Source organism: Amborella trichopoda, chromosome 13 (assembly GCF_054954075.1).
Source record: "Amborella trichopoda isolate Santa Cruz 75 chromosome 13, AtrichopodaSantaCruz75HAP2 v2.0, whole genome shotgun sequence".
Taxonomy (NCBI): Eukaryota; Viridiplantae; Streptophyta; class Magnoliopsida; order Amborellales; family Amborellaceae; genus Amborella; species Amborella trichopoda.
Genome location: NC_142348.1, coordinates 16503684 through 16525659, shown reverse-complemented (window position 1 = coordinate 16525659; position 21976 = coordinate 16503684). Strand labels below are relative to the sequence as shown.

At 38.4% G+C, this 21976-nt stretch overlaps 2 protein-coding genes across 7 annotated transcripts in view; one reads left to right on the top strand and one right to left on the bottom strand.

Annotated features, from left to right (window-relative positions):
* The first annotated feature begins 139 nt into the window (after positions 1-139).
* SWA1 (transducin family protein / WD-40 repeat family protein) lies at positions 140-16046 on the top strand. Of its 5 annotated transcripts, XR_016047324.1 has the most exons (6): positions 140-283; positions 13186-13873; positions 14193-14832; positions 14916-15129; positions 15384-15440; positions 15598-15916. XR_016047324.1 is itself a non-coding variant. In XM_006843983.4 (4 exons), exons 2-3 carry the CDS (start codon positions 13216-13218, stop codon positions 15098-15100), a joined length of 1566 nt encoding a protein of 521 aa, XP_006844046.1. In that variant the 5' UTR covers positions 140-283; positions 13186-13215; the 3' UTR covers positions 15101-15129; positions 15384-15916. The 5 variants fall into 5 exon arrangements, 1 of the variants encoding a protein (XP_006844046.1); XR_002280905.2 differs by lacking the exon at positions 15598-15916 and adding an exon at positions 15957-16046 and having other exon boundaries at positions 14193-15129; XR_016047323.1 differs by having other exon boundaries at positions 15384-15916.
* Positions 16047-19725: 3679 nt separating this feature from the next.
* LOC18433907 (26S proteasome non-ATPase regulatory subunit 2 homolog A) overlaps positions 19726-21976 on the bottom strand; it is a 31889-nt gene continuing 29638 nt past the window's right edge. For both annotated transcript variants that reach the window (XM_011624922.3, XM_020667013.2), the window contains 3 exons: positions 21728-21906; positions 20907-21035; positions 19726-19996 (listed from right to left, as the gene is read on the bottom strand). In XM_011624922.3, the coding sequence (XP_011623224.1) occupies positions 20951-21035; positions 21728-21906 (264 nt within the window). In that variant the 3' untranslated portion in view covers positions 19726-19996; positions 20907-20950. The remainder of the gene's footprint in view (positions 19997-20906; positions 21036-21727; positions 21907-21976) is intronic.

Genomic DNA, 21976 nt, shown 5'->3' with positions numbered 1-21976 from the left:
GGACCCGTTTAACGGTTCCTTGACTAAAGTGGCGGTCCCTGCACTGCCACTTCTACTGCGTTACCGAGTTTCAACTTTTAACCCGAACTCCACCTTCTGTTCTCTCTACTAAAACCCTTTCATTGCCCTACTGAGGTTCAACCCAAACGCAGCCTACCATTGCCGCTCGGCCCACAGAGACACAGCCCTGCAACTTCCCTCCTCCTGGCCCAAAGTTCACTCTCTCATTTTCGCTCTCGCCATCCAGGAACCCTACTTTCTTCCTCTGGAAGGAGGATAGCAGGTACGCTCATCCGTCTCTCTCTCTTGGTCTTGGTCTCTTTGTTTCTCTCTCTACAATTTCTGAGACTGGTTTTGCTTAGCCTCATTTGTCTCTAGATGTTATTGAATCTTCAGATGGGTTTGAGTCTCTCTCTAGAACTTTGAGATGATTTAGGTCTATCTCTCGACATTCTAGTCGGAGGTTTCATTGATCTCTTTCTAGAAGTTTAACAGGGTTTTGCTGTTAACCTTAGTTTTGCATTAGAGAATACCCAAATCTAATATATGGTTTTTCTGTTAAAGAGATTATACGGAATATCAATAACCAACTTTAATAGGGTCAAGTTCGTTTATTCTGCTCATTTAACTGAAGAATCATTCACAGGTTTGTTGTCTAGTTTCTTATTTTTTTCTTCAAATTTTCTGCAATTTTGATATTTTTACCATGAATGACATGTTTTTTTTTGAAGTTTTCTTATTTTTTCTTCAAATTTTCTGCATTTTTGGTATTTTTTACATGGATGACATGTTTTTTTTTTTGAAGTTAACTTTTTTATGGAATGGCATGCCGTTCATCCATGAATGGCATGAATGGTCTTGTTCATATTGTTTTTTTTTTTTTTTTGCTGTCTTGTGAGGTGCGATTTTTTTTCCCTCTTTCGAGGTGCTGTTCATATGCCTCTTTTGAGGTACCATTATTTTTTAAATGTGTTTCTGGGGTGGAATTCAATCGTGTTTTGGTGTGATCTGATTCTGTTTTTTAATGATCTGCTACTAGTTGGTAACTTCGTTGATTTGTTATTCATCTGTTTGTTGTTTGATTGCGTTGCTATTTCTGTAATTTTTCACATCTTAGGATTCTTCTATGAGTATTTTATTCAGTTTATCCATGATTTATTCATCATTATTGCTCATTTTTTCTTATGCACTTTTTTTAAAAAAAAAAATTCTTCCATGGATAAGTTGATTAGTCATTTATTTTGTTCCATCATTTTTGTTGTGAATTATTGCTATTGTTATGTAGAATTGCTATGGGTGGACTCTGTGGTTCAAATGAGTGGTTCGATTGAAATTCGTTCTCCTTTCGTTTGGTTTTCTAGGAGAAATTATCATCTTAATATCATTCTTTGGATTAGAGTCGGTTTTTCGCTTCCAGTTGTTGATATGCTCGCCCTGTTTTTTGGGATTTAAATGTTAAATGAGCATTGCACGATACAAGAACAAACTTCAATCTCAACCATTACATTTTATAAGATATGCATTTATGAAAGTTTTGGCCTAAACTTATTAGAAGGAGCCATAAATGATTTGAATGGATGTTTTCGTGCAAGTATTTTCATGGAATGATCCATAGTGGATTACATGGAATTGTACTAAGTTATATTGTTCTCCATATATGTTCATATCTTTTGTCTTGAGTTGTAACGAAATATTGTTATGCTTTCGAAACATTGTCATGCCTTTCATAAGACTTCCGTGGTAAACTTTTGATATGGGTATGTACTTATCTTTTCTGGTGTACTCGTGTGGTTGAAATTTTATTTTTTTACTTAGGGTTTTTCTCTCTTAAGTCACATAGATATGAGATTAAATTTCCATCTTAACGATACATTGTAAGAAATGCATTAGATGGATTATAGCAAGAAAATCTTATTCCAAAATAGACATTTTGCGCATCAAATCAATGAAATACATATTGAACGGTTAAAACAGGTTGTTTCTTGCTTTCCCACTACCAAACAGGTGAAAATAGTAGCACCACAGTTTATCAAACAGGGTTTCCAGCTTTCAGGCTACCAATTTTCACTTTCTTCCGCCTCAGGTCCTATCATCTCTCACCTTCTTTACGCTGATGACACACTCATTTTCTATGACGCCAATCCTTCCCAAGTAGAATGTCTTTGAGATTCTTGAGAACCTTCGAGTTGCTTACTGGTATGAAAGTAAACCTTTCCAAGGCTAAAATATGGGTATATATGTTGACAATGCAGCTCTTCTCAGCCTTGCCTCTCATTTAGGTTGTGCCTCAGAAACCATCCCATCCTCTTTCCTAGGTCCTCCCCTTTGCTTAGGAAAACCAAAGAAAAATATGTGGGATAACCTTGTATAGAGATTCACTTGGAAATTTGCCTCCTGGAAAGGCAGATCTCATTTGGGGGGAGAATCGTCCTCATCCGAGCAACTTTAGGCAGTATCCCCATCTATTACATGTCAATTTTCCAAATCCCTTTATCAGTCATCAAAAAATTGGAAAAAACTCATGCGAGATTTCCTTTGGTCAGGGGTAGATGAAACTAGGAAAATTCACTCAGTAGTATAGGATATAGTATGCAATCCAAAGATTTTCAGTGGCCTAGGAATTAAAAATCTCAGAATCATGAATCGAGCTCTCCTAGGCAACTGGTGGTGGAAATTCGCTTCTCCTCACCCTCCTTTGGAAAGAAGTAGTTCAATCTAAATATGGGCTGAACGAAGTTGATTCGCATCCTAGATCCCCCCAACACAGATCCTCAGGTGCATGGAAAAGTATATCTTCCACCAGAATACAGATCTAGATACAGATTAGGCAATGGCCTAAGAATCAAATTGTGGACTGATATCTGGCTAGGATCATCTCCCATCTCTTTAGTTTTCCCCTCTCTTTTGCTTATTGCTCGTAATCAAGCGGGCCTTGTCACAGTTTACACGACTTTCTTAGGCACAATTCTGGTCTGGACACCCATCTTCAGGCGCAATCTCACTGACCAAGAATCAACCGCCCTAATCTCGCTATTACAACTTTTAGGAAGCTGTTTTCGTACTTTATCTAGACCCGATTGCCTAATCTGGTCCCTTGCCCCCTCGGGTTCCTTCTTTGTTTCATCTTTTTACTCCTCCCTATTATCCAATCCCACTCCTAAACCCCTAATCAATCTCTCTTGGTCTCTACCTATACGTCACAAAGTTTAGGCATTCATTTGGGTTCTCTTACATGGTAAAACCCTCATACTTGATCAACTCAAAAGAGAGGTTTTGCCTTCCCTAACCGCTGCATCCTATGTCTCCAAGAAGAGGAGACAATTCCTCATCTTTTTTTCCATTGTGAAGTGTCCCAAAGCCTTTGATCTTCTCTCCTCAACCTTTTCAGCTTACCATGGGTCACCCCAGCTACTCTGACCCAATTCTTTGAAACATATTTTGCACCACCTTTTTCAAAAATAGGGAGAAAACTTTGGCAACTTGCTGTTGCTGCCCTCTTTTGGAGTATTTGGCTAGCAAGAAACTCTAGGACCTTTAGAGGTATACAAAAAATGATACAGGTTGTCTGTGATTCTATAACTGCACTGATTGCCTTCTGGGCCAACTCGATTCCCATTTTTGCCAGCCTCCCTATCTCTCACTTCCTAAATATCTGGAATTGCCTCGTACGCATAGCAGTCCAAATGAATAGACCCAGACCTCAATGGTCCCCCCCCAAAGGCTTCCTCAAACTCAATATAGATAGTTCCCCTTTGGGCACTGGAGGAACATTGACATCCCATTCTTCAACCATCCTGACCTTCTCTGAGTTCATAGGCCACCAGGATTCAACTTTCACGGAAGCTAAGGCTCTGTTAGTAGGTCTTTATCAGATACCTGAATTAGCGCCAGAAGTACAAGGCATTTTAGTGAAATCAGACTATTTCAACACTCTGTTGGGTGACAAAGCTTCAACAGCCTTCTTGTAGGCTCTCACTCATATCTATAGAGAGGCAAATTCTGAGGCAGATCGGCTAGCAAAAGAGGGAGCTAACATTGGTTCTACATCTCAGCAAGATACATAGTTTTGGTCGCCCTCTCCCCTTTCTTTCTCTCTCATTTCTATACATAGATTTGGTCCCCTCTCCCCTTTCTTTCTCTCTCATTTCTCCCCCTTTTCGGCTTCTCACTCCCACGGCTTATTAGTTGTAATGGACATGGAAAAGGAAAAGGAGAAAAAAAGAAGGAAATAAAAAAGAAAAAAAAAGGAAATCATGAAGAAAAAAGGTAAACAGGGAAAATAGGAAGAGGAAAATAATTGCCGGATGATGGATTAAGAGGGATAGAGGGGTACTTGTCTTCGTCTATTTCAGAAGAATCCCAAGCAGATCCTCCTATGCTTGAGGCTTGCTGCCGCTCCCAACAGCCCCTCAAATCAGGTATGTTTCATTTTACTCTTCTCCCTCTCTTCTCTTCTACGTCACCCAAACCTCCATCTTTCTGTTCTCTTCTACCCACCATACTCTCTACCTTCTTTTCTTTACCCCAACTTCTAACTCCTCCCCATTTATCTCAGTTCTGACCCCTTCCATGGCTATTCTTCTCCTCTTATCCTCTCCCTCTCTCCCCAGCCTCTCTCTGACCATCATCAGTCTCTCTCTAACCAATATCTCTCTGGTTTTGTCTGAACCCTTGAATCCCTTTTCCTTCTAACCTCTGCCTTCTTCCCTTATCTCTCCATTTTTCCTCTCTTTATTCTCTCTGTAGGCTTTTTCCTTAATATCTTCAACCTTCTTTCTCTGTCTGTGCCTCTCTTTTCTGGAGTTCCTTTAATGCTTACTGGGAACAGTTTAGGGAAAAAGGAAAGGACAAAAAGGAAATCGCATGAATGTCTTGGTTTACCTTGGATTTTAGAAACCTAAGAAAGGGCTATGAGATCATATTATTGAAATGCTCATGAGAAGATTTGTCCATCGAAAAGTCAATTTCTCTCCTTTGAAGCTAGAAGTGATTTATTACAGCAAGGCTTAGCATTATCTTGTTCTATTTAATGTTCTGATTAATGACTTACATATGGTTATACTAGTCCACAACCAAGGAAACTTCTAGAGGGCTCTTCTGGGGCAGGGAACAATGGAAGTTGTACCTTTCACTAGGTGAAATGGGAGGTGGTAGGCAAGTGTAAGGAGGATGGAATCTTGCTGATGTGATGTGTCAGAGAGGTTCTATTCAATGGCACTGGTACTTACTTGAGGTTTCAAGTAGTTTATGGTCTTGTTTGGTGGACAGCAAGTATAGATGTAATGGTAGTGGGAGATTGGAGAGCTAGGTAGGTGTAATAGGCTCCAAAGGTTTGTCTTTTTTGGGGGTAGTAGATTGAGAATGTCTAATGAGAGAAATTTCGTTTTGGTCTGATGTCTATTTGATAGCTTTCCATGTCTTCGATGTGTAAATGGTCTAGTACTTGCCCCTACACCAATCCCCCCCCCCCACCCCACCCCACCCCACCCCACCCCACCCCACCAAATAAAATAAAACAAAACGAAATGAAATAACTGTTCTAGGTGTCTTGGCTATACGCTCTAGGGTCCCTTAATTGGCATCCACTGTTCTTTCTGAGGAATCTAGGGTTAATCATGTTGGGTTATCTCTAAGCTGCTTAGAGTTTGTGTATATATATGTTTGATTGGAGTTGATAGGTTTGTGCGGATGTGAACAATGTTAGTAGTCTCTCTAATAATCATTTTACGTCGAGTCCTTTTGACTGGAAGTGCCACAAGAGCCAATCGTCACTAGTGGGCAGCTTCTGTTCTACCACATGCTTTCAACGGGCTAACTAGAATGAAGTAGGTTTGCATCAGACATCATTTGAAGCAATGGTAACAAATCCCAAACATGTGTCAAGATGTCATTAAATAGGAGACTGTAGAGAACCTATTTCATTGTGCCTTCTCAAACATATTATGTTATTTCTTTCATCACTTGCTTGGATTGCCTCGTTATACAATTGCCATGATGTGCAGCTTGACTCCCATGCTTAGGCCCAAAAGTGGTTTTTTGCTCTTAAAGTTGTTAGGCTTGGCCATCTTATGGGGTTGCAACAAGAGAAATAGAATTATCTTGGAAAAATATCAATAAAATGGTCAACCCACTTCGCAGGATCATTGAGGTTCGTTAAATCAACCAATTCACCAGTAAAGTGGTTACTTTTGGGTATCATTGCAGTCATGTTATCCTTGATTGGGGTTTGGAGTCATGAACAAGTGAGACTTTTTGATAATTTGGTCACATGTAACAAGAGCCAAATTACCTAAATACCCCTACTTTTTCGGACTTCCAAACTTGGAACATATTTTTAACATTAAAAATATCTTGTTCCAAGTTTGGATCCGGAGCAAGTATGGTTATTGACGTTTTTTGGTGTAGGTGATCAAGTAAAATGCATCTGCTTGTTCTGGATTCCAAAGCCATAACAAGATTTTTCAATCAAAAAACATGTTCCAGGTTCGTTAAGTAGTACCAAGGACTCCATTCAAGGTATACAAAATAAAAATTTTTCACTTTTCCTAAGTGCTTACAAAACCTTGGGGAAATCCCCACTACTATAAAATAAGAAGATTACAAGTACACTTGTCTTCCATTAAATAACTTCCAATTACAAGGATGAGCCATGCTCTATTACAACATTTTTCAAAATATAATATTATGAGAAAAATAAAAGGCAAATGTACTTAACTATGCACGAGTTAAATATGACTTTGGGAAGCCGATTTAATTCTCAAGTACCGTGCGACTGGTGCAACGGTTTCGGTACAACCTCTGTTATCACTCTCAACCGATTGCGCAAGAGGGATGACTCAGATGTAAGCATGGGAAGCATAAACAAAATCGCCACTCTAACTAATGTTCACACATCAACTATGGACCAAAAGAACCTCACGTGGGACACAAGATAATGAGAGCAGTAGGTAGGAGAACCACAGCCAAAACAGGCCCAAATGGTGTATTTTGGAAACTAAGGTTTATACAAGATGGTCCTGCACAAAATGGGGACAAATGGGCACGATTGAATGTATCTAGAATTTGCATTTACAGCAATGCATATGTCACAAGACTTTGGCAATGACTTGCTCAAAACTACACCTCTAGATGCATACCACAGTGAGCCCTGTAATGAAACTTAATGAGCATCAAAAGAAAAGAAATAAGGGAAGTGAGCTTACTGGTGTCCTCATTTACAGCAGCTCCTTCACATTCAAATGGGCAAGTAAATGCTAAAGGTTAGGTGTGTGACCAATATGAAAGCTATCTCTTCATGAACAAGTGAGGTCTATGCACTCCCCTACCTCAACTAGATCTTAAATGCTCAAGACATGAAGAGGAAATATATGGAATCGGGCATGGCCAACTAAGAGAGGTTAACAAGTGAACATGGGTAAGAGAAAAAAGTGAGTTAATGAGGTGGAATAGGTCTTATTTATAGAGGTTCCAAGCGTGGACTTTAACTAGATTAGATCTTAGCTATCCAATGAGTGATCCAAGGGTTGAGAGAGGTAAAGACCTAGCCTTATCAATCACCACTGATAGCTATAATCACCATTGATAGCTATATGAATAGTGATGATCAAACACACCTTTATCACCATGCCCATAAGCCACCACTAAATTTCCCATAATTACACTTAGTGCCCTTCAAAACCTAATTTGAATTTAAGCGAAGCTCAACCATTGATCTTCAAATCACTTAATCATAACCATCAATTTCAAATTTTAAAGTGCAACATCTCCTAAGGGGGCCGTGCCACCCTCTCTCTCCATCCATTTCATGCATGCTTGCACTCCACTTCATCTCATGAAGTGCCATTTTCAAAGGGGACATTACATCATTATTTGTCATGAGGCGTTCCCTTAGCTTTTCACCACTAATCATATGCCTTTATTTATAAAAATCCATTGATCCACAAATCACAAAATTTATAGATTAAGCATTTTTAAAAATTCAAATCCTACACACACACGTGTATACACACATGCTACCACACATATGCCACAAAGTTATACTGATCAAAGTTATGTCCAAAACCAAACAAGGCATATTTACCCAAACCCTAGGATTGTCCAAATCATCCCTGCATGGTAGTGATGTGGTGGTCAAGTGAGTCCCATGGGTGGCACAACTTGTGTACTACACGCCACACATGCGAATGTCCTTAGTGAAAATTTCAAATCAACAATTTAAACAGGCCATTTTTCCTCAAAATAAAATTTGAAAAATTCTTTAAAATCTCAACAAATCATTTTTAATCATTTTCCATCAAAATATCACAGTCTAGCACTTCAGATAAATCCAGTTGGGAAATTAGAATCCCTCAAGAGGTTGAGCTGCATGGTACTCCTCTAGGATAGATCCGAGAACCCATACCACTTTCTCAGACCAACCCAACATGCCCCCTATGTGTCCAGACTCAGGGCATGATTGGACCTATCAAAGATAACTAATAGGTGGTTGGATCCCCTGGTGTTCAGTGGCTTACAAGTGTCCCCCAAGCGCATGCACTCTTGTGGATGCGGGGGTCCTCTCAGCACGTGTGCATAGTTTTGCTAAATGTTGTCATATTCGCTTTGGAGTCTGCTTCGGTTTGGTCTGAAAAATGAAGCAATTCGGTGCTTTGGTTGATTCGGGGGAAGACTTCAGCTATTTTTTTATATTTTAAAATAAATAAAAATATTTTTAAAAATTGAAAAAAAATAAATAAAAATATATATAAATAAAATGGTTGAAATATTATTTTAAATAAAAAAAAAAAAAAAAATATATATATATATAAATTTATTACTACACAATAATAAATAAAATGGTTGAAATATTTTTTTAATACTGTCACTTTTAAATTAAAATTTTTAATGCGTTTGGAGTTAGGAGCATGGTAATGAAAATTACTTGAATAGTTCTTTCAAATTTAAAAATATCAATGCTTCTTTTTACTTTTGACATTTTAGGTCTGTCATAGCAGGTAAGGTGTTATGGCCTTGTTGTACTTCTCCTTTTACGTGTCAAAGTAGGTGAGGTGCTATTTCTCCTTTGTATTTCTTTGTATACATGGCATTCATATTGCTTACTTTAGTAGTAACTAACCAAGATTACTCTTCGCTGTTGGTGAGGCAAAACTTGAAGACTTCGGGTGCTTTGTATGAATTGAAGCGATCTTCACAGCATTGGTTTTGATAGGTGAATCTTACCTTATCAGAACGGCTTCCCAAATTGCGACCGTCCCGTACACACGTTGTGAGCAAGCTACATATATCAAGGATTTGGCCTTATATTTTCTCAAAGCCCAGCTCAGCTCACACAGGGCTTCTCATACACAAAAATATCTCAAACAAACCGGGATCCACTGATCCCTAAGCCCTAGCTCACACCACATGAGGCGGGCGCACACACACAAACCTTGACTAAAGGAAACCCTCAAACTTCTGGGTTCATAACATGGCTTAAAAACCTCGCCTCATGTAATCGGGGTTATTTAGACTTATCTGGATCCCAGTGCGCAAAGATCTTGGTAGCCTCTACATTCTTGGTCATTCCCACTGTGACCCAAAACTGTTCTGGCAACACACAAGACCTTGAAAGGCCATAAGTCCAACAGTTTGGAACCTGGAACAATTATGTTTATTTAGATCATTTGGCTCAAGTAAGTTAAGTGGCCAAATTACCAAAATGCCTTTTGTTTAGGATTAAAAACCCAAAACAAGGGCAATTTGGTAAGTTCTAACAAAATTCATAAGGAGTTTCCTAAATAGAAGGGTTTTTATTAAATAATGAATTTTCTTAGAAAGTTGTGGATTTAACCACCTCATTGATTTTTTGAGGTGGTTTGACCATTCTAATGACATTTTTCCAAGGATCTTTTAGGGTGCCCTTCACGTTGTATTGAATTCAAGATACTTCTTTTTCGCATGAGTTCTTCAAGCCCCTTGTGGTTTCATAACACGTGATTGTTTTGACCATGGAAAAGTATGGTACAATGCTCCTTAATTGTGTTAGTCTTAGCCTTATAAATTAGTTCTGGCAGCATAGTTGATTGAGGAGGCTGTAACTTACTGCAATTTATCCACAGAAGTTGAGGTTTCCCTCGATTGGATTTGTGTATTAAACATAGACATGAAATAAGAACTAGATGTGCCCAGTTGACAGCATCAGGTGAATTATTGAAGGATATTCGCAATTATCAATGTTCCTTAAACTGGTGTGTGGGTAGATGAATTTGATCCTCAGGAGAAAAGGTAACATATTTTTTATAGAAGAAATATTTTATGGGAAAAGAAAGAGGTTTACTTGAAAGATCATACTTCATTTTCCCATATGAATAGGTGAATTGGAAGGGGGTATTGAAACCAAATACTTAGTCTGGTATTATCAACTGATTTTGTTAGTTAATAATTGACACCAGTGGCATGCCTATAATTATATGTTACTTTGGTAATTTATTAAATAAACTGCATTGTAATGAACCTCAACTTGAAAAGTCTTCATGAAATTAGCAACCTCTTATGAATTGCCATAATATGTCCCTGATTCTATTCTGCTGAGCCACACTGCTATAGTGATTAAAGCAATGTTCAATTCATGTGGTTCTAACACATTTAAGTAAATTTATTTTGTTTTAAGTGATTTTTGTACTAGGTTTTATAAAAGGCTGACTTAGGATATACTAGTACTACTAATGGCACGTGCATTACATGATGCTTATGCTGAGAGATTAGTTTGAGCATTAAATTTTAAATTATTGAATAAAATTAGTTTTGAAATTCTTGAATAATTGATTTCCTATTTTGTTTCATTTTAGGTCATTAAAGTTATTTTTACAGCTGTAGTTATAATGTTTTTTGGATGAGCTAAAAACTCTTATATAAATTCGATCTTTAAATAATCTTGCATATTAAAGCCTAATTATAAATTTTGCCTTAAGTTTTGCTTTCTCCTATTCCTCTCCATGACCAATGTTCAAAACGCATATGCATGGCCTTGGCAGACTACCTAGGCGTTGTGCATCAGGTGAGCGCCTAGGCAGTGCCTCAACGTAGGGAGGCCGAAGTTGGAAAAAGGCCCTCAGCCGAGGGACTTTTGGGGATCTGCCCCGTAAAAGGGGGGGAAAAGGGTTTTGGGGAGCATTCTTGTTCCCCAAAACCCCTCTTGTGTAAGTTAGAGAGAGAAAACTTTCAAAAGACGAAGGATTTGAGATTTTTCTAAAGATCGAAAGAAATTTCAACTTCTTTGATTTCTTGTGAAATCAAAACAAATACTTCATGATACTTTTTGGAGCTTGGATTGGTTGCATAAGAGGACTTTTGGCGACCAAAGATCAACGGTTTGGGCCGTTATGGCTTTCATTTTGAAAAAGTTAGTGCATTAAAATATTTGAATCAGGTTTTGTTTTGTTTTTTTGTTTTTTATTATGTGTTATGATTTGAATCATTTGATATTCTTTTACCTTTTTTTTGTGATATTTTTACATGTTTGTAGTTGAAAACTTGAAACATTTTGTGAATATTTCCTGGTTTGGACTTTGGACCTATATCAAATTCATTCTATAAAGCTTAGTGCAATGTGTTATTTTTTGTTTTTCTTTTCTGATATTTTTACATGTTAGTGGATGGAATGTTGTGTGAATATATACCTGTTTGGGCTTCTATTCTGTGAATAGTTTGGAACTTCGAATTAAATTGATATTATGCGAGTATTTAGACCAAATCTTATGGACTAAGAACTGCCTAAGGGGCCTAAACCCCTTACCTAAGAATATTTTTTTTGGTTTAGGGTGGGGTTACCTTTTCCTTGTTCCTAGGCGCTCGTATAGGCAGCCAGGCCCCCAAACTGCCTAGGCAGGGACCTCTGCCTTTTTTAATATTGTCCATGGCATATATCTTTCTCAAAATTCAGGAATAGAAGGTAGGGGGTGGGAACGAGGAACCGGAGGGTAGTGGTGGAGAGAGATGGGGTGTTTGGGACAGATTCAGGATTGGGATAAAATGTAAAAGAGATTTGTAAGGAGAGATGGGCATGCTTTTTTTTTTGGGCAATTTTATTATCATAGGATTTAATAACACATGAAAGAAATTTTTATGGAAAGATATTTTAGGAATGAGAGTTCATCGACAAAGAGTGACGCGGATGTTTTCATAAATTTGGAGGAATATATACACATGGGTGTGGTTTCTATAAGGTTGCAACCTTAAACAATCCAATTAAGGTGCACCTCCAAATTTGATCATAACATGTAATTTTGTTGTAAAAAATTCTTAGTATTATCTTAAAATCTATTTTCATATCTAATTAGAAAATTTTAAACTCCAAAAATGGTTAAAATCAAGGAGATCTATAAACATATGAAAATCTTGAAAATGGATGGTCTAGATAATGTGTTGCAAGATGCACTATTTCTGAGACTCAAAATTTTTTTTTTATATATTACATCTCGATGTTGAGATGATCAAATGGAGGATTTTTCAACATTAAAACAACCTTTCCGATAGATTTTTGAGGTGCATCTGGAATTCTACATTTTATGTTGCAACCTTATATAAACTTTTCCCTATATATATATATATATATATATAATGGTGAACTTAGAATTACTTTGGAGTTTTTGACAACATAATGCCATTACGAATATAAAAATTACATTAGCAATAGCTTGTTTGAAAATTTTGAGGACAGTTTTGTAATTTTAAATTGCTTTAAAGATTCAGTCATCATTCAAAAAATCAAAGTAATGCTTTTAAATTTGAAATTGAGTTGTGGAGGGATTTTAAAAAGACAAAAATAACCTTCTAAAACTACATAAACTATTTATAGTCAAAAGTCATTGTTGAACATATAACGGCAATATCTTATAGTAAATTCTAAGTTCACCATTAGTGTGGTGTATTCCTAGAATAACCAATATATATATATAGCCTGATGTGCTTTTCATGGATTTTAAATATTTAATATTTACCTCTGTGAGATAACACCTTTTGAAAGAAATATAATTCCCGAACAGCATGTGAAGATGCTGCATGCATTCTAGGGCATAGTCATGCTTGTGCACCTCAACTTATTTAACAGTTAATTTTTCTTTATATTTTCTAGCAATTAATTAAATAAATATGTTTGTTTATGGTTATATATATATTCTGCCTAACAATGTTTTCTTTAATAAGCAGGTAAGAATAGTATCTCCCCTACTCTCCCCAATGGATGGCCCCGGAACCTTTGTCCCCATCTCTGCCCGACTCCACCCCAAAAAAACCCTAAAATCCTCACCTGAATCTAAGTTCTGGTCATCATTCAAGACCACGTTCCTAACCTACAACCTCCCTATCACTTCCATCAACTTCTGCCCAGAACCCCCTCACGACTTTGTAGTCACCTCCTCCGCGACTCTCTTCACCTTTGATGGCATCACCTTCACGCCCAAATCCACCATCCGCAAATTCTCTGACGTTGCATACTCCGGAACTTTCCGTCCCGATGGGAAACTGCTTGCTGCTGGCGGAGAGTCTGGCAATGTCCAAATCTTCAATCCCAAGGGAGATCCCCTTCGCCGCCTCGTGGGCCACGTTCACCCTGTTCATTATGTGTCTTATCCTCACAATGACAAGCTTCATATACTTTCAGGTGGGGATGATGGCCTTGTTAAGTGGTGGGATGTGGCGTCAGAGACTGAGATTACCACGCTATCAGGGCATCGTGACTACATTCGGTGTGGGTCACCAAGTCCAGCTAGTGAGCACTTGTGGGCAACAGGCTCGTATGACGACATGGTGAGGTTGTGGGACCTCAGAAACACGAGCCCTGTCATGGAGTTGGGTCACGGGAAGCCGGTAGAGGCAGCAGTTTTCCTTCCTTCAGGTGGTTTTATTTTTCTCATTTTATTTTGAAAAATACCAAAGTAGTGCCTGTAGCTCTTTTGTACATAGTTGTATGAAATAGTGTCCAGACCAACATTTTGTTTGAGGGATCTAATTGACTGTTGCTCCTGTAGCAAGTTTGAGTGTGGTCTACTAAAATGGCTTAGGGAACATTGATCGATTTAGGGAAAAAATTGATCCCCCTTAAGCACTGTTTTGGGATTCAAAATTTGGAGCGAACTTTATGCTGTTGTTCAGGACTATTTTTTTTCATGTTTGCTGTTTTACTTTCCTTTGATAATAACAATGTGAAACTACAGGTGGGTTCTTGGCAACGGCGGGTGGTAATGTGGTGAAAATATGGGACGTCATTGGTGGGGGAAAGCTAGTCCACACTATGGAGAGCCATAATAAGACTGTGACGTCCCTTTGTGTTGGGAAGGCCTTGGTTCCAGGAGAGAGTGAGCAATCACGGCTTCTTAGTGTGTCGATTGATGGATACTTGAAGGTCTTTGATTACATGTCTTTCAAAGTGGTCCACACTGCAAAGTTCCCAGCTTCTCTACTCTCAGTTGGCATGTCACCCTCTTCCTCATGTAGAGTGGCAGGCTCTTCAAATGGGAGATTCTTTATTGGCAAGAGGAAGGGTCATAAAGTGGAGCCTAAAAAAGATGGGCCTGATGAGCTAATGCTGCCAATTGAAGGGGTTGGGGAGGAAAACGGGAAGTGGGCCCCGACAAAGCCTTGGCATCGGGGATATTTTCAAAGGGGACAAACTGAGAAACACTCTGAAGGGGACTTGGTTGTGAACCAACCAAAAAGGGTGAGAGTTCCACAGCATGATAAGTTGTTGCGAAAATTTCATCACAAGGAAGCTTTTGTATCGGCCTTGAACTCCAATAACCCGGAGGTTGTGGTGCCTGTGATGGAGGAATTAGTGGCAAGGAAGGCCATGGTGAGGTCTGTTATGAATTTGGATTTGGAGGAACTTGAATTGCTGATGAAGTTCTTGGATAAATATGTGACATTGCCGAGATACGCAGGGCTCCTAATGAGGTTTGCTGAGAGGGTGCTTCAGTTGCGTGGGGAGGATATTGAAGGTTCAGAGGAGTTGACATACCATGTTTTACGATTGAAAGGTATGGTAAGCGAAGAGATTCAAATACAACGCTCACTCCTGGAGATACAAGGGATCATTTCACCAATACTGAGAATGGCTGGGAGATAGTTCTATTGTATGGACATTATCATGACAAGGTATTCCTCGTTTCCTTTTGTGTGGTAAAGATTTATTGTTTGTTTGCTTTCCTCATGACTTCCACACGATAATAATCTCTGTGGGCAATATGTTAAATTGGTTCACTGGGTCATCACTGTCCAGTGAAACAGACAGTCATGGTGAGAGGGGGAGACATAGGTGCAAGACTTAGTGTTGTGTCCTGCTCTCTTGCCATCTCTTTGCATTTTATAAAAATATATTTTAAATTGTATACAATTTTATGCATTTGCAGTAAGGGATGGAATCGTCTGGTGGCTTTCAGGGCATGGAAATCAAGCACATTAAAGAAGTAAGAAATGTCTTTATATTCCCATTATTTCTTGGAGTGCATGCATCTGTGGGGGTGTCATGGTCGTTTCTGTTCTGCATGGACGTCGTTGTTTGTTTTTTTATTCTCTGCGTAGTGTTACTGAATTCATAAAAGAAAAGAACGTATTGCGTGACAGAAAATTTTCCTTATTGACGACTGAGCCTGACAGAGAAGCCCCACATCTTCAGAAAATGACAAGAGTATCCCATATTGCCCCCACTTTTTGTATCCATCCTGACTTGAACCAAGGAGTAGATTTTTGACCAATGGGGTTGTTGCTGTGCAATGGATTAGTTCATTTGAGACCTGGGTATTGAACTGGGGAGATGCTAGAAGATAAAGTTTTGATGAAATTGAGGCATATAAGACTTGGAATTTGAGATTTGATTATTGTCCCTGTTGAATTGTGTCGCAGGATGCCCATTTGTTTTAATATCTTCCACATGTTTCTATCATTTGTATCTGATTTTTCCTGCTTTATGCCTATATTTTCAGAAACTCGCAACACCATTGAGGAGGGGCATTTCATATCCTAAGTAATTGTTTGAATATTCTATCGAAGTGAGAATCTTGGTTCTATACAAACCAGAGGAAGTGATGAGGATCCCACCCAAGTGAGAGAGAGAGAGAGACCCTTTGCTTAGTGGCTGTCATCAGCTAGGTTTGGTAGATGTAGAGACGTAGGGGGTAATAATTATGGAAAATTTATCAGAACACACTCTAGAGATTCACCTCGCCATTGAACATTTTATCATTGCTTTTGTCCTCTCTCCAAGAAGCCCAAAAAATACACGTCACAAGGGGTCACACTAATGGAATGGAAGTTCCTATTTCGCCCTTCCAAACCTATGTGAGATATTTGTATTTGGAATACGAATCCCTTACTCTAAACGTTCGAGATTAGTGTTCATAAATTCCAATACCAATAGCTCAAGAGTGAGTGAGATATTGGTGTAAAAACAACAGTATTTGCACGTGTGGTGGCTTATTGAGATATTGAGGTTAAAAAATAAGATAAGTATACAATGTGATCATTTACTTTTGGTACAAGGTAGTTGTAATTACTTATAACCATCCGTTATGAAATTTGATAGTTTGGATATATTATAGAGTTGGATAATTTTTTTTTTGAAGTTTGAGCTTGGTCAATGGAATAATTGCAGTTATCCAATTTCACATCCAATGGTTAAGAATAATGTGATTACTTTGTATCAAAAGTAAATGGTCTCATTCTATATCTTTCTAATCCAAATATCCATGTTAATTCCAATTTGAGGTTTTCATTTTTTATGGCACAATCAAAATCCCAAGGAGTCCACGGCCTTCTAACTTTCCATCCAAATTGAGCTACAGGGACAACTGCGTTAGTGAATCCACTTCGAGGTAGCGGCCAATTTCAGTGACCCACATCACATGCACATAATTTCAGCTTTTGGCCAGTAACATACAATAACTAGCCCTGAGACCAATAATTACCCATACAAGCATCGACCCAAAAGTCTCCAGCAAAGCTAATTTCCTTGGCTAATGTGCGCATTTCACGAAATAGGTAATTACGGCCTGGCGGGTCCTTAATTTAAGGCCTATTAGCTTAACAAGCTGCGCCGTACGTTAGTATAAGGTCCGATAGGCCATAATTATATTAAATTTGTTAGGGCACGTTTGATACTCATGAAAATACTTCTGTCAAGTCTTTTACGAGGAAAAACTCCTTTATGTGATTTGGTGTGGGAGTTTTTTCACTATTGACTGTCAATTAGTATGAAAAAACTCTCATGTCTAGTCGCATGATGGAGTTTTTTCGCATGAAAATACATTCACATTAGTATTTTTTATGCATACCAAACATGCCTTTAGTTCAAAATTATGTAAATGGACTTTGTAGGTCCAATGGGCCTTGAAGGCACGCCTGTCATGGGCAGGGTTTGGGCCCCTTAATAAGGCCTACAGTGCCGGGCCAGGCCGAGCCTTCAATCAAGGCCCTTTAGCTTAATGGCCAAAGCCTAGGTTGGCCTCAACCCTGCCCATTTACACTCCCACCTCCAACGATTTCTACACTATTTTTGGGATAAATTTTATGAAATTTTAACTAGTGGATCTATGATTTGATGACTTTCCTTTTATATATTTATATAAGATATAGTTTAAGCTCGGGAATACAAATATTGGAATGTGTCTCCTGGGATACAACTTTTTATTTATGGGAAAGTATACAATGAGACCATTTGCTTTGGTACAAGGTGGTCACAATTAATCATGACCATTGGATGTTAAATTGAGTGGTTGCATTTATTTCATCAACCAAGCTCAAAGTTCACAACAAATTTTTTCAAACTTTGTGACATCCAAACTGTCAGATTTCACATTGGATGGTTATAAATAATTGTGACCACTCTAAACAAAAAGTAAATGGTCTCATTGTATACCATCCCTTTAATTATATATGCATGTCAGTATAAACCTCTACCGATCAAAGTTGAGATCTCTTGGCCTCAGACAATTGGGGATAACACGGCGTTAGGCGAGTGCTTGTACTTCAGGGATCTGGTTGGCATATGCTCTTTGACCTCTTTGGAGTATTCTATATCATTGCACCTTTTCTTCTATTATTTGGTCATTTAATCTTTTCCACGAGAATACTGACTAGCATTCTATATCACTGCACCTTTTCTTTTATTATTTGGTCATTTAATCTTTTACAAGAGAATACAGACGTTCTCCCATGCATGAAAAGCGTTTTTCTTGGAACCAATTTCTATTTCATAGCTTCCCAGTCTCAATGAATTGAACGAAATGTTGAAAATCTCCTATTGCAAGGTGTTGGCTCATTCTTTCTTTCTTTCTTTCTTGTGAAATAATTTCCTGCTCCTGCAGATCGTATCCGTTTACACCCTCGGCTAAAAGCAAAGTTGGGAGTAATTTTAGGACCCCAAGTTTCAGGATGTAACCTCCTAAATCTAATGACCAACCTCAATTTAAGAAACTTCAAATCACACTCTCTACCTGAGAAAATAACATCCTAAGATTGAACGACTGACCATCCATTTTTTGGAGAGCAAGATCCAAGTGTAGAACATAAAATCTAATTTTTAGAAAAAAATCATCTACCGATTCAAGGTCCAAAATTTGGATCCAAAAATTTCTCCCAAGTGTACAATATGATCCCACAGGAATAGGCTATACGCACTCTCCATCTGCTCGTGTAAACGGACGGTGGAAAAGCCATAGTTCTTAGGGTCATCACCATCCATTCAAAATGGATAAACAGAGCGAGGGTGAGAATCCCAAAACCATAAATGAACCCATTGGTGAGTTCCAAGGCATCCATTGTTGTCCATGTTTTGTAATGGCCTTGAGGACTATGGGTTCTCATGGGCTATGCTTTCCTTTATTTCGTTAGACCACCAAATATTGAGACCAAAATTTTGGCGTCAGTTTGGATTTTAAATTCATTGAAAGTAAGTACAGTTTGAGAGGGAGCTTTCTATGTGACCCCACCCACATGTATGGTATATGTATAGTATATGTAACCCTGTATAATATATGTGACCCTTAATCTCAGCTAATCGATCTTGGTAGATGCTGATATCGCTTGAGTCACAAGTCAGCTCTTAATCATCAGATTTTAGCCGACACCCCAGTTTTTTTTTTTTTTTCAATAGAGTTTTAAAGCAAAATTAGGGGCGATCTACAAGGGCGCACATGATAAAGAATCAAGTATTTATAGTGATAAAAATTACCTAAATACCCCTTAAAATTACAGGGGCATTTTGACCATTTATTTTTACACTATATATTTGTTTTTGCCAGGTTCACCCTAATTTTATGATGGGATGCCCAAAATTTCATCCAAAAATATTTTGTAGATAAAACTTAAAAACAATCATAGGGTCACAAACAACTTAAATGTATGTTGGGGTCACACAAGACATTTCCTTTTTAGATAAGCATTTCCCTTTTATGAATCCTAGGACTCATATCTAGATATGCGTCCCCTATTCACAATTTGTTTTCTAAGATGAATTTTGGACCTAATTTTTTAAGTATATATAATCTCTAACACAAATCATAAATGAATTAATAAATTTTAAAAATTGAAAATGCGGATTTTTTTGAAAGAAATTTTTAAAAAGTAGATGGAGAGACCACAACTCCACATCTATCTTTAGGGGATGGATGTGCGATGCGCTCGAGATCTTTATGCGCTCCCCAACGCATTAACCACTTCTCCAATAAAAAATAAAAGACAAAATTCATATAAAGATACAGTAAACGAACGATTCCATTCTCATAAACCTCACCGTGCTTTAACTTTCAGAAAAATGACTGCTTCAGATATATATATAAAAAGTGCGGAAAAAAAAAAAAAAATTTCTACTACTAAAATAAACTTGCCAGATCATTCATAAATGGCTTGCTAACTTCCCTTTCCCCTTGCCTTGGATGCATTCAAGCAAAAGCTTCTCCATTGTACCTTCTGAGCAGCACTGATAAATTACACTGGAAACTCCACAAAAAGAGGGTTGTTCCACAAGCTGTAAACATATTCACAAATTAAAACATTTGACAAACAAATAATCATTCCAAACCAAAAAACTCAACCCAAAACTACGTTAAGATGAAAAAATTGATTACTTATATACGCGATTAAGATCTTTGACACATAGTCGGCAAAGCTACGATGAACATTAACTTCTATTCTCAGGAAAACCAGAGTGGGCCAAATGAGTTACAGAGGAAACTAGGTGGGGTTTCAAAATCGGGGTCCAACCTATTGAACAGTAGTTCAAGGCACAAGTGACAAAATCCCCAAGTTAACCCACCCCAAAGAAAAAGCCAGATAATATAACCGAACGGAACTGAGCGTAGTGTTCCATATTTACTACTGAGCAGTACCATCCAAATAATGTTGCACGTTGAAGCTCAACAGCACCATCAGGCCGTACCAATGAGACAGGCCATACATAATTATCGGTCTACACTGGTCCAATATCCAAGGTCACAACTCTGGTAAATGGAGCACGCATCTTGCAGACTGTTCCATAGTGGGAATAGTACCTTTTTTTCCCTTTTCTTACATAGCTCAGTGGGAGGAATCGAACTTGGGATGTAGCATTGCAATCAACAACGAAACAATCAAATCCAAGCCTGGTTCCTAGGTGCAGAATATCTTCCCTAACTGAAATACTCATTATGTTTAAGAAACGATCCAGGAATTGTTTACTTCTATTGCAAAAAAAACCAGCCTTTCTACTTTCATGACATCAGTTTAAATTCTGCAAATTGCTTTCAAGATTTTTACTTTTCTTTCTAGATCTTAACACTTTGGTAGATCTCCCACCACTGTAAATTGCACGCAGTGATTTATAGCTGAAAATTTTCATTATATATGCAATTTCATGGGTATTCAAGCACTTATGTATAAGCACACTAAGCTGAATGTACCTTTGGGAGACAAACCATTGCGGAAGAAATAATTCCCAAACAAATTAACTCGAGTGGTGATCAGCCTGATATTCCGGGTTCTCCTTCAATATGACAAAACCTTCGAGGATAGATGAGAGTGCCACATATCTGTAAGTGGAAACAGACCACAAATTTATCCACTACATTTTCTTTGTCAAAGGGACATCAGAAGAAATATATGCAACAGTAAATGAATGCAAGAAACATTTTGTAGGTGTGCATGTACACACCACACTTAGGAGGGCATTCCTAAAGTGCTTTAAAATTTTGGTACTGGGAAATTTTGCAATTTCTCATAGGAAGGGGGAAATTTTTGGTTAGGTTGAGCTGTATTTATTATGCTGACAACAAAAATGCCCTGCCCATATATAACCAACTTCAAATTGGAGCCAAAAAATTATGTGACCTAAGAGTATCCAAATTTAATTCTTTATGTTCAAAATGATTAGGAATGGTGCAAATAGATAGTAGGGATGGCAATGAGCTGGGAGGCCCTGCCCAGCCCAGTCAGCCAGGCCCTAAAAATTTTGGGCCTGGACCAAACAATGTGGCCTGAGGGTGGGGCCAGATCCAAGCTCGTTTTGCCTGCCTGGCCCTTTTTGTTATTTATATTTTTTTAACTTCATTTTTCCCCATTTGGCTTGGCCCAGCCTAGCCCATCCTTGATAGGGCTGGAGCCGGGCCTGGACCAGGGCCACTTTGGCCCTGTCGCGGCCACGCCAGGGGATCAAGGCGGGGTAGGGCCAGGGTTGACCTGTCCGGCCCTAATAAATGGAAGCACAGTAAGGGAGAAACCATACTTCTCTGTTGCCAGCTCTGCCCTGTCTCCTGCTGAAAGTAGGACAGGGGTTGAATGAGTCTGGAACCCTGTAATAGTTTTAGGGCGACCTGCCTGCCCAACAACATCAACAGCCTGACCAACTCGGACTGGTACAGATATGGGCTTCAAATTTTCATCCACTGTCGTTAACATTCTCGGCTGAAATAGCAGAAATCAAGAAGCATAAAACATAATCATCCCTATCCATCAATCTTAACACAGTCGAAAA